This window comes from Bombus bifarius, unplaced genomic scaffold, assembly GCF_011952205.1.
Source record: "Bombus bifarius isolate JDL3187 unplaced genomic scaffold, Bbif_JDL3187 scf7180000008045, whole genome shotgun sequence".
NCBI lineage: Eukaryota > Metazoa > Arthropoda > Insecta > Hymenoptera > Apidae > Bombus > Bombus bifarius.
The window spans coordinates 17,628-31,792 of NW_022884411.1; the positions used below are offsets into that span (position 1 = coordinate 17,628).

General features: G+C 33.7%; 1 protein-coding gene across 1 annotated transcript; it reads right to left on the bottom strand.

Annotated features, from left to right (window-relative positions):
• Positions 1–517: 517 nt before the first annotated feature.
• On the bottom strand, positions 518–13,130 carry LOC117207682. Its single transcript, XM_033448096.1, has 5 exons — positions 13,050–13,130; positions 2,182–2,643; positions 1,168–1,974; positions 982–1,084; positions 518–908 (listed from the first exon to the last, which is right to left on the bottom strand). Exons 2-4 carry the CDS (start codon positions 2,632–2,634, stop codon positions 989–991), a joined length of 1,356 nt encoding a protein of 451 aa, XP_033303987.1. The 5' UTR covers positions 2,635–2,643; positions 13,050–13,130; the 3' UTR covers positions 518–908; positions 982–988.
• Between the last annotated feature and the right edge of the window lie 1,035 nt (positions 13,131–14,165).

Genomic DNA, 14,165 nt, shown 5'->3' on the forward strand with positions numbered 1-14,165 from the left:
TCAGTCGTCCAGCAAGCGAGATGTGTCAAGCAGCAACGGCGACAAGGTAACAGAGACGAAATATTATCGAGTTAACGCACGCGAAGTGGTCGCAGGAATGGCTGACGGGTGCGAGAGTGTAATGCACTTACGTCACGCGAATTTCAGACGAAACAACTGGTGGTGTAACGAAAATTTAGCGTCGCAACCGAATGTGCTAAATATAAAATGGATGGCTGTTGACCGAAAGAAAAATGCTCGACGATACGGTGCCGCCGTTTGTTCTCTTACAAGATTGAACGTCCACGGTCGACCCATTTACCAGACCCTCCTCGTTACACGAAGAGACGAAATCACCAGTGCTATTTAATCGCGAATTATTACACGACGGTGATAATAAGGCAAATCTAATAAAATTTACTTCTCATTAAAAAGTCGTACCAAAACAATTATTTATTAATTGGTTTATTTATTAATTCTTAAGAAGATACATATAAATAAGAAAAAATGGTAAAATTTGATTAGTATAATAAAAGTAATATATGCCTATGATCATTCTAAAATATAAAAAGTGAAATAGTCTTACGTTCATTGGTATATTTTAAGAACACATACATCTTTTAACGATAGTTGCAATGTAACATCATTTTTATATTACACGCAAGGTATGGCAAGTATTCCTGCTCTAAGGCACAATTTGAAATCAACAACATTCAGTTTAACAAATTATAACTTCTATTCGTTTTCCATCATGGAATAACGCGGTGGTGTCTTCCATATTGCACTGGACGTGCGTTGTAATCTACTCCTATCTATATTTTCAAACATTTCAGTTAAATCTGGTGTGCACATTCTTCTATCAAAGAATTTATAGACTGCTTTCTTCGGAATTTATCGTTGCATTGCAAGTTCATTTTCGCGTATGTATGCTAAAATTGATAAAAATTCGAGTACTCCATGCATTATAATGTTTATTAACTCATTAAGTAAAACAACACTTACATTGCGCCTAATGTGGAATTGTACGCCTTGGTCTGGCTTCATCGTCCGATGTGTCGTCGTCAGGTTTACTGTGCAAAACAGAAGTGGACCTTACTGTTTGGAGCTATATTTTGGATAAAATATCGAATGAATAATAGCTTGTGTTTTTATAACAGAAGAATACTTTGATACTGTTTGTAATGTTACCTGCGATGTCATCATCTGAGTCTCCTTCTTTTGTTTCGCTAATAAGATTTTTTTTGCTTTTTCGACAGATCTTCGTGCCAGTTTTTGAACAATGGCTTTTTCTGAAATTTTTTCTTTTTCAAAGGCCTCGATTCTCCTTCTTACGGGCACATTTTTCTTCATTTCATTTTGAATGTCCTGTTTCGTCATGTTTCTATTAGACATTTCCCTTTCACGGGATGGCTCATCTTCTGCGAATAATTCTTCGAACTCGGTGAGTCCAATCGCTTGATTCAGCTGCTGAACCTCCTCCTGCAGAGTTATTGGCGACCGTGATGTAAATTTAGGTTCATTATTTTTTCCTATACTACTAGCCAAGTTTTTATTAATTACTACCGTTTCGTTTGATTTTATTGGTGATAAAGGTTCTACAATTGCGGTAGCGTCCATCATCTTCTGCGTATAAGTAGAATTGATGTCCATCGTGGAATTCATAAGAGGAGTAAATTTCTCAAGTGCATCCTCGCACATTGAAGGATCTTCAATATCATTTCTTGCTGATGGAATTACTGTATCATCAATAATATTAGAATATTTACCCTTCGTGTTTTCACTCCGTGAAAAAGTTCTCTTTATATTACTATCTCTTGTTGTCATTGAAGACTTTATTGGTTCAATCCTTTCTGGTTGTTTTGCATCTTCTTTTGAAATTGTTTCGCTTAAAACATTCTTTTTTGTTTTACTATGTTTTGTAGGACCTTTTGTGTTTTTTTCATCTGAACTACTTCTAGCACTTTCCTCTTTTTTAGGTCGGCCTCCACGTTTCCTCTAAAAATTTAGAATATATTTAACAACGTTATAGTAGTATTTATATACACAATGTACATACAATTGTATAAGCAATTAGATTTTGACGCATTAATTAACCGATATCAAACATTATTGGGTACTACATATAAGGGTTAGTATTGATTAGTAACATAAGATATGGGGTAAGATTAAAAGTATTAAATTTCATCATAATATGACACAAACATTTACATTACTGTCATCATCAAGAGTTAGCCTTCGTAATTTTGTAACAAGTGACATTGACTGCTGCTTTTTAATATTAATCGCAGCTTTTATTGCAGCCTTTCTTTTTGTTCGGTCAATTGTTGTTTCCAGCACATCCCCAGTTTTTACATCTTTATTTTCTGCTTTATCATGTACTGCTGAATCTGTTACTGTATTGTCAGTATTGATAATATCATTTTCTGGGATAGTCTCTTTACGGCGATAACCTTTTTTCTTCAAAACTTTCGGCCTCTTTGTAGTTGAAGGGCCAGGGACTGATTGTGGTATTTCAGCAATTAAACCATGTAAATAATCCAGAGTGTCTTCAAGCTGGTTGTTAATATATTTTTTAACATCCAAGGAATAATTATGTATATTCGATATATCTTTGGTAATCATTTCTTTAATCTCCTTCTTTGATCCAGTATCCATATTTAAAATCTACGAATAAATGATATATATTTAATATATACATTAAACTATACTTTTTAATAATACATACCATAATTTAATATTATGGTTGAAATTATGACGTATATAGCAATTAATACATACACATGTGTTTAGTTCTATTAACTTAGAAGCACAGGTAAATTAAAAAAAAATATATGTCGGAGATGAAAGAACACCGGAGTCTGTAATTGAACAATTGTAGTTATTCAATCCGATTGTAATTGTTCGAGAGTTGTGATAATGAGCTTGGGCTCGAGGCGACAGTCAGTCGCCGAACGTAGCCGCGGTCACGGGATTTGCCTAGCAAAGGTATGGAGTAATTCTATAGCTCTCCTTAAAGGAAATATTCGTGGCGACACGCGACAGTAAACATTCTAACGGTTTCTGTCCGATGGCTCGCCACACGCAGACCCTATTCTTCGAGTAAGATGATTGCCAGATGTCGATGCGTCTCCGCAGTACATGTTCGGCTAGCCCGAGGGCCCGTTATAAATCTTAAGGTTTAGTTAACTAAAGTCCTTCAAACAGACAAACAGTCTTTGTCCCAACTACAGGAAGATAGGGGAGACATATTTTTCAACGAGCGCGGTCTCCCACTAGCAACTTTCCCTCGAGGGCGGCTAGCATCTTTTTCTAACCACCGATATGGAGATTGACCAATTAGCAGCAACGTCAATTTCCCTTACTTTCTGAACGAAGGCTTTTCTCGACGAATCCGATGATCTCGTATCCTTAGACACACCCCATTATAGTTTTCCTCTGTGGCATCATCGGGACGGGAAAGGCATTCTCGTTCGCGATCTCACTGATGAAAGGAGTAACCCTTTACGACCAGTGAATATCACGCATCCGACTTAGATTTTGTGAGTACGTTCATCTATCATCCCGTCGACCGCGGATTCGTTATTGAACCTGGGATCATTGTCATTAGTTTCTCGAGTGCCTAACTACCACGGTTACTTGTCCGGCTCTATAATAATCGTATTTGCACTAGTCAATGTCTTCTCTATTGCACAACGACAACGTGTAACCCAAACGAAGATTCGTTTCACGCCCCTAACCCTAATTCTAATGTCCTCTCCGACATATATATATATATGAAACAATAATAAAATAATGAAGTAACATTGAGAATAGAATCTAGTTTAATTACACATATATACCCTTTTAATAATTCCGTTCTTATAAATTTTATTAAATTTACAGTGAAGCTTACAATTACACTAATGCCAATGAATATTGACGTATGCGTTTATTATTACACTAAATAAAAATGAAAGTAATGCAATGAAAAATACAATATACCTTAATGGAAATAAAATAAGTAAATAGCGAAGTATTTATTAATATTATTATATAGCATTATATTATATTATTATAATATTTATTAATATTTACTTACCTTTTACGTTTGCAGAAAAACTATAAAATTTTAAATATAAAGAGAGATTTATAACAGAGATAAAGCAAGTCACAGAAATTAGTGTCTTTCAATGGCAAAAATGCGTTAAAGGAAGTGAAACGATAATCTCCGTCTCGCGTCACAAGCGGAACTGTGTCAGTTTTGCTCCTTGAAAGTACACGTAGCGGTACATGAGCTAGAGAACATTTCAAATCATGTTGTTGTTTTTTTGCTTCGGAGTATCAAGATCGTGAGGACATACATAATATATTAATAAATAAACTCCGGGCAAAACAATGTCGCCGTTACGTTACCGTCGAACCGTCGAACCGTCGAACCGTCGAACAAAGACGAATTTGAATTCTCCGACTCTCCCCCGATCTGTTTATACTATACCAGTTTAAACGGACGCAATCGTAAAGAGTTCACGAGAGTTATGGATCAGTATCTACGAGTATCTACCGTCTTTGCGAACATTATCTATAATTATTTATTTAATCATTTGAAAATATACTTGAAGGTTTCAACAACGAGCAATCTTGTCTAATAAATCTCACGATCAACCATCCTCTACACACAAGTCCTCTGAAAACATAACGACTTTTCAGTTCAATTTGAATCGTTGCGTTCAACGCCATCAAGGTGTCCTGCATAACGCGGGCATCCGACTAGGTGCTGATACCACATACAAGAACAAGTCGAATATGTGAAATAAAGCTTTTTAGCTTAAGGTCCCGTTTTGAAAAAAATACAGTTTGAACATGTTCGGTTGGCAATTGGCTTAATACACGCGTATGATAAATAATAAGATTTATTACATGATTTTACAAAATTTGTTAAAATTGATTAAGAAGTTACTTTCAAGAAGTAATATTTACATAATTGTAAATTGAACCCTATGTTTAACAAAATTAGGCATTCTTAAGTATTTGTTATTGTAAATTACTATTATGCTTCGCCAAGTGTGATTGGCGATTTCTGGAACACAGCGTCCATCGATGTCTTCAATGAAAGAACATAAGTTTAATAACCTAACTTATCGACGAAATAAATCCCTGGCCCCCGGGTAGCGTGTTAGGAAGCTTCCGTGGTAATTCTTTTAAAAGCAATTAACGAGTGATCTGTTCGCGAATTATTGTATTGTATTATATATTATGTGGCATCATGATATCATAAGGAATACAAGTCACTATGATTTCTTCGTACTATTTCACAGATGGAGTGTGCAAATTTGACTTTACAATGAACAAAGTCAAACGTGACAATGACAAAATTGTATGTGGCAAAACTGGATACCTCAATGTTATACAGTGTGTCAAGAAAGTGTTTGTTGTCATCTTATGTCTTTGGGAGGTAATTCTACACCTTCGGATTTGCGAAGATCTGTTGAAAAAGAGGATCACAAAATTGACCTCGAGCATTCTATTGCACGTATTGCGTGTTTGTGCGCGTATTTATCCATCGATGTATTGCAAAGAACAGTTTGTCCAATAGGGGTTTCACACGCAGCAGTGGGAAAAATAATACTCTCACCCTGAGAGAATTGACCGGCGAGGGCGCGGCAGAGGCCATGGAAGCGCTTCGGTGAGGCGCGCTAGGTCCGTCGCGCCCCCCGGTGGGGTGCAAACTTAGGCGCTGGCAACTCAGCGCCCCGGGGCAGCAAATCAGCCCGGCAGGGGAACCGGACTGTCTGGCACGGCGGCTCCGGCGACGAGGCGCGGTGTGACGTGGCCGCATATCGCTCCATTAGGGGGTGTATTGAGCGCGGGGGGGTGTATCCCTCACACCAGTTCCCGGGCCCCTCTAGATCGCTGCCGGGACGGTCATCATGGAGGTTTTAGTCCGTTGGCGTCCGCCACTACCACGCCGCTTTTTCCCAGAAGCGACCTGGTGTCCTCCACGTTAATAAAAAAAAAAAAAAAAAGTGGGAAAAATAATACGCCAAAAAGGTGTACGTTATAAGGTTCGCCGTGTGCGAAATTATGTCGTTTGACGAATATTCGATGGTTAGCCGCTAAGAAAATTATAACGCAATCCTTGGAAATATCTTGTTTACGGATGAGAGCGATTCTTCCGATAGCAATATTCTCGATCGTCAGACTGCCAAGATTTAGGCTTGTGAAAGTTCTCACATTATGATACAATGATACAGAGATTCAAGCAGGCTCGAGCAAGTTTGATTTATTCCACAGCTCGCTTTAACGTGTAGATAAAATCAATTTGAAAATGGAATAGATATCATATGTTCGCGAGCAGCCAGAAAACAACACTGACGTTATTTCGTATCGCATCTGACTTTAAAAACGAACATAAAATGAAAATAAACGGTTTTTCATACAAAAATGCATACTTGTTACGATGCATCGTGAGTAGCAGAGTAACGCATATGTTCGTGTATTACAGCATGAACGTATTAATGAATAAATAATATATATATATTAAATTAAAATTTTTAATATTTTTATAATTTAATAATAATAATAATTACTATATTTATATAAGTATTATAAATAAAATATTTATAATAATATTATTAATATCTTTTTATTAGAACTAAAAATATAATTTAAAAATTTTTAATATTTTTATAATTTAATAATTATATTTATTTAAATATTATAAATAAAATATTTATAGTAATATTATTAATATTTTTTTATTAATATTAAAAATACAATCTTAAAATTTTTAATATTTTTAATTTTATAATATCATTAATATTTTTTATTTATATTAATATATAATTAAAATTTTTGATATTTTATAATTTAATATATATATATCATAAATAAACAATTTTTAAATTATATATTATGCAATTTATATTATAGTAATTTCCATTTTTCAAAATAAAAAAAATTGTATATTAAACAATTTAAAAATAAAGGGTAGAATATTTAAGTATTAATATTTTATAATTTAATTTTATAGATAATTAAATATTTATAGTAATATTATTATTTTTTATTAATATTTTAAAATATTATATATATATATATATATGTCGGGTTAACATTAGAATTTAAGGCGTGTAACGATTCTTCGTTTGAATTAGCCATCGTTTTATGAAACAGAAATTATATTTACGCGAATATACAAGATTTTACAAAATATTATGAATATTGAGTTTAATGAATGATAAGATTAACAAATGATAAGTTTAACTAATGATTCCAAACGAATCCACGGTCAACGGGATAACTCTTTACTATGCGTAGAATAATTTAAACACAAAAAAAAATACGATTGCTGAGGCACTCGGTAAATTGCTCGATGTATCACTTTCCAAGGCGATCACACGAATGAATATCTGATGAAAATCTTTTTCGCTGTACGACTGCATTTTGTTCGTTATATGCTCGCTGGAGGCATCGAGGAGCTTCCAATCGCCGCTGCTAGGCAGACTCTGCCAAGAGTTTGTTGTATACTCTTTGGAAGCATCGAGAAAGATCCAAACGTCGTTGCTAGGCAGCCTCTGTCTGGAGTCTGATTCCTAATACAACGTGTGTCCCATTATATCGACATCTCCAAAGTACAATTCTATGTGATTTCTAGGGAGAACAATACAACCGATCCACACCTTCGTCAGGCAAAACGTTTATCCCGTGACCGCGGCTACGCTCGGCGACTAGCTGCCACCTCGAACCCACCCTCGCCATCACATATATCGAACAATTACAAATGACAACAATTGCTTAATTACAGCTATGACAAAATCCAGGCTAAAGCACCAGAAGACTCTCGCAAAATTGCAAAGGGAAGGCTCCGGTTTTCCTTTCATCTCCGACACGTTCTTTTGTGATCCCGTTGGTCGCGGATTCGTTATCGGGTCTGAGACCATCGTCACTAGTGTCGCGAGTGCCAATTGTCGTGATCAATTGTCAAGACTGTAATAACTCTATTATTGTAATAAACCTGCGTGTACCGTACCAATGGCTAATTCCCGTGAAGATTCATTTGACGCCCACAACCCTACTCCCAGTGCTAATCCGACATACATATTAATATTTTTAAATATTTTTTTTTAATATTCAAAAATTTTTTAAATTTCCCTAATATTTTCAATATTATGCTCTAAATGTATAAGCTATTTAAATTAAACAAGTTCATCTTTCTCTTTATTTAATTTAAATATAAATTAGTAATAATAATTAAATAATTAATTATAAATATATTTATAATCAAATTATTATTATTAATATTAATAAATAAATATATATTAATAATAAATAAGAAATTTTTAATCTAAAATGTATTTCTAATAAATCACAAACATATCCTATAATCTTTCCTGTAAATGTTTCAACTAAACATTTTTCAAAATAAAATTCATAATAAATTATTTTATTTGTTAAATAACTCATTATAAACTTATAAAAAAATTCTATTATAAAAAATCTTTTGATAAATATTAATTTTTTTCAAATAAATATTTAATATTAATACTAAAAATATTAATCCTAATAATATTATCTTAAATACAAGATATTTATAACTATAAATTAAATTAATATTTAATTGGTAAAAGAAAAAATTAAAAATAAATTTTCTTAAAATTAATATAATTATTAAAATTACTGATATAATTCCAGCTATAATACAATCTTCATTTAAATAAATTAAATTTATTATATAATTATTTCCCATTATTATAAATATTGTACGAAAAGAATATGATACTGTAAAAATTGTTCCAAAAATTAAATTTATTGTACTAAAAATTCTTTTCATATTTAAAAAATAATATTCAACAATTAAATCTTTAGAATAAAATCCTACTAAAAACGGAAATCCACATAATATTAATAATGAAAATATTATTAATAATCCTTTTATTGGATATAAATAAAATATACCAGAATAAAAACGAAAATTCTGAATACCATTTATATAATGAATAAATCTTCCAACACACATAAATTTTATAGATTTAAAAAATGCATGAATAAATAAATGTAAAAATGTTAAATCTGTTATTCCTAAAGAATAAATTCTTATTATAAGACCTAATTGACTTAATGTTGATAAAGCAATAATCTTTTTAAAATCTATTTCAAAATTAGCTATAACTCCTGAAACTAATATTGTTGTCCTTGAAATTATTAAAATAAATCTTTTATATTTAACATCAATTATTATCTCATAATTGATTAATAAATAAATTCCAGCAGTAACTAAAGTTGATGAATGAACTAATGAAGACACAGAAGTAGGAGTAATTATTGCAGCTGGTAATCACATCATAAATATTAATTGTGCACTTTTTGTAAATACTATTAAAAAGAACATTAATAAAATTAATAAATCTATTTTATATAAAATTAAATTTCATGTACCAAAAATTACTAAAAAAGAAATAATTATTAATAAACTAGAATCTCCTACACGATTTAAAATTACTATAATTATTCCTGAATTAAATGATAAAAATTTTTGATAATAAATAATTAAACAATAAGAAATTAAACCCAGACCATCTCATCCTAATAATAAAGTTAATATATTAGGTCTCAAAATTTAAAAAATTATTGATATTAAAAACATTAATATTAAATAATAAAAACGATTAATTAAATATTTATTATTTAAATTTATATATCTAATTCTATATAATTAAATAAAAGAACTAATTAATATTACTAAAAATACAAATATTAATAATTTAAATCTAATCATAAAAATTGTTAGGGAAGTGATACATTTACACTGTACATGAGAGTGTGTGTGTAAGGGTCAGAGGGCGACCAGGACAAAAGACTGCCGTTAAAAGATTCTGGATAGTCGGTTAGCGACAAGCGTGCGTGCAAGACGTTCTTCAGAGTGTAATATAGATGTATAGCTGTTGTGTGTGAAATATAGTTAATTATTTGTATTACCAAATCCTCGAATTTCCTTAATAGATTCGTATTCCAATTATGATCGTTATTACAAAATTTATTAGAAACTGACAAAGTAACGATACAGAATGTTATAACAGAACAGAATAGAATGTCGAGTACTGACTTGGGAGGTTTTTTTATATCAAGGGGTTGGCTCCTGTGGAGGGGTTATCGTTGGATGCCGGTCACATAGGGATCCTGTTACTGCTTAGTTACTGTTTCGATGGCTAAGGTATGTGAGATATGATTATCCTATTGCTGTATTCCCGGGGCCACTGTGACACTAGAGACGTTGTCTGTGTTTTATGAATTGGAGACATTATTTTGAGAATGGTCCCTGTGGTTATTTGGATTATTTTGATTTCCTTGTACTGCTTGGGATTAGTATAGGAGATTGAAGTAGTAGTGAATTTCGGAAGACTGGGTATTTGATTGGTTGTCTCTTTGGCTCTAAGCTTGGGATACTTATTTATACATAAGGTTTTGTAGGCTGAGCGGCCTTTGTAGTTAGCAGAATGGTCACCTTGACAGTGGATGCACTTCGTTGGGGTTTCCGGTGATTTAGTGCACTGATCAGTGGGGTGTGTACCTGCACATTTAACGCAGCGGATTTATATGCAACCGCTTCCTCTGCAATGTTTGCATTTTTCAAAGCTTTTGTTCATGCAATAGCTCTAGTGTTTTGTTCTCGTGTTTTCGTTCTAGTTATCCTAGTTGAACAAGTTTTGAAGTGTCCGTGCCTGTGTGCTTGAACACGAATCTACAAATTTTACTGATAAACCGGTGAGAGTGCCTGTTCAAATGGATCGAATAGAGCATTCTCTCTTCCTCCGAAGATGGTTGTATTTCATCTTCACTCAATATGTTGCGTCGTGCAACACTCTACCTGGACCCGGCCATACACCGCGGGCCAGACAGGCCCCAGATGTCCGCTCATTCTTACGGCGTACCCTCAATAACCTTAAGCACCCGTCATAAATCCCACTAATTTGCTTGCTAAGGTCCTTCAGACCCAACAAACATCTGTTTTCTGAATCATTTCTAAAGATTATTGTCTACCACGGCTTGACAAGGGAAAGTTGGGTTTTCCCACGTACGATGCTTCCTAATAACAACTTTCTATCGAGAGCAGCTAAGACCCTTCCTAGTCCACCAACCTTCGTTTAACCAATTAATAACAAATCCGATGGTCCCGTGCGCTAGACACACGCATCCTTAGCTTTCCTCCGCTACAGCATCGTCACCGAACATCACTGATTCTTCAACCTTCAAACATACAACATCCTTCGACCGGGTCTACACCCGAAGATCAGTCAGTCACTTATCTTATACATACGCACCAGCGTAACTATCTTCTTCACAAAGTTGTTGGAATAAACTGTCATTCACACCTTGTTACATCAGTGTCATATTCAATTAACCACCTCTATTATCCTAATCGAAATAGGGGATCGATCATTTCGTGGCGTCGATTATCTAATCGTGACGGGAATTTACGACTCCCGTTGGCGTGCTTCCTCGCGATCGCGTCTCTCCGCGATCGAAACACAATGTCATAGATCCGTTTTGCCGCTTTTTAATTTCTTGTTTCTGAATATTTGCTTGAAACTTTTTCACTTCAGGGAATGACTCATCTTCTTCTTTTAGCTGATGCATCTTCGTGTTTTCACTCTGTGAAAAAGTTCTCTTTCTATTACTATTTCTTGTTGTCATTGAACACTTTTCTGGCTGTATTGCATCTTCTCTTATAGAAAGATGATCCTGTAAATGTGTCTGTGAAGTACCCGCGATCTTCCTTGAAATTGTTTCGCTTAAAACACTTTTCTCATTTACTATGTTTTGTAGGGCTTTGTGTTATTTCTTCTTCTGAGCTACTTCTAGCACTTTTCCTTTTTTTTTTTAGATCGGTTTTCACGTTTCCTCTAAAAATGTAGGATATATTTAATTACGTTATAATAGAATTTATATGCACAATGTACATACATTAAGCGATTAGATTTCAACATATTAATTAACCGATATCAAGCATTATTAGGTACTATATATAAAGGTTAGTATTGATCAGTAACATGAGATTCGGGGTAAGATTAAAGATATTAAATTTCATCATAATATGATACAAACATTTACATTACTGTCATCGTCACGAATTAATGGCCTTCGTAATTTTGCAACAAGTGACATTGACTGTTGTTTTTTAATATTAATTGCAGCTTTCCTTCAACCCTCTCTTTTTGCTCGGCTCTTCAAAACTTTCGGCGTAGTTGAAGTTGAAGGGCCAGGTTGTGGTGTTTGAGCAAATTATCTCCAAAATGGTCGTTAACAGATTTTTTAACACCCAAGCAACGTATATTCAATATATCTTTGGTAATTAGTGCTTTAATCCGATTCTTTGATGTAGTACCGATATTCCTACAACCGATAAATCTACAAATAAATTCTTTATAAGTGTAGTATCGTGGAAAGAAGGGCCTGTGGTGGCACTCGATAGTTAAATAGCACCACTCGACACTAACTAGTGTTGGACGACGAAGTGGTTAGCGCCTTAGGTTACGAACGTAGGAGTCCGATTTTTCTTCCACGGTACAAAAAATGAGGAAAAGAGCGGCCGTACCCAACAGCGACCTCTACAGCGCTGAGCACAGCTCAACGATACTACATAAGTATTTAATATATACATTAAACTATACTTTTTAATAATACATACCATAATTTAATATTGTGGTTGAAATTATGACATATGTAACAATTAATACAAACACTTAACTTAGAAGCATATGTAAATTATTTTTCAAAAAAAATATTTATATGAAATAATAATAAAATAATGAAGTAACGTTGAGAATAAAATCTAGTTTAATTACAAATATATGCACTGTTAACAATACCGTTCTTATCAATTTTATTAAATTTACAGTGAAGCTTACAATTACACTAATGTCAATGAATATTAACGTATATGTTTATTATTACACCAAATAAAAGTGAAAGTACTCTAATGAAAAATACAATATACTTTAATGGAAATAAAACAAGTAAATAGCGAAGCATTTATTAATATTATTATACAGTACTATATTATATTATTATAATATTTATTAATATTTACTTACCTTTTACGTTTGCATAAAAACTACAAAATTGTAAATATCAACTTTTATAACAGAGATAAAACAAGTCACAGAAATTCGTGTTTTTCAATGGCAAAATGCGTTAAAGGAAGGGAAACGATAATCTCCGTTTCGCGTCACAAGCGGGACTGTGCCAGTTTTGCTCCTTGAAAGTACATGTAGCGGTACATGAGCTAGAGGACAATTCAAATTATGTTGTTTTTTTGCCTCGGAGTATCAATATCGTTAGGACATACATAATGTAGCAATAAATAAACTCCGGACAAAACTATGTTGCCGCTACGTGCAACTGTCTAACGAAGACGAATTTGAATTTTCCGATTCTCCTCCGACCAGTTTATACTGTACCAGTTTAAACGGACGCAATCGTAAAGAGTTATCGATCATGTAGTGGATCGTGTGAGGATCAATAATTTAGAGAATACGAGAAATTGCTGCTGCAACGCCTCAAATATATTTAGAATAAATAAAATAAATACGAATAAATATAAATACCGTCGAGAGACGCTCGTACAAATGTATTCGCGAAGCTAGGGTATGGTCGCTTGCGAAAAACTCGATAACTATAACTCGGATGACTCGGATAATAACTCGTAGATATTGATCGATAATTCGTAGGTACTCGTTATATACAAACTCGCGATCACGTCCGTTTATTTATACTTGGGGGGGGGGGGGAGTCGGAAAATTTGAATTCATCTTAGATCGACGATTGCCCATAACGGTGACTTTGTTTTGTCCGGAGTTTACCTATCGATATGTTTCGTGCGTCAAGGCGATGTCCATGTTCCGAGGCACAACAACATGAGTCGCTCTCGATCCGCCACGTCCTATGACTCTACCGACTATCTACCGAGTATTGATCAGTTACTAACGAGTTATGAGCGAGCGGTTATACACTGTCTTAGCGAATCCGTTAATACGAGCGTCTTTGCGAACATTATCTGTTCTTATTTACTTAATCATTTTAAAATATACTTGACGGTTTCTACAACGGGCAATCTCGTCTAATAAATCTCACGATTAACCATCCTCTACACACAAGTCCCTTAATACATAACGACTTTTCAGTTCAATTGGGATCATTGCGTTTAGCGC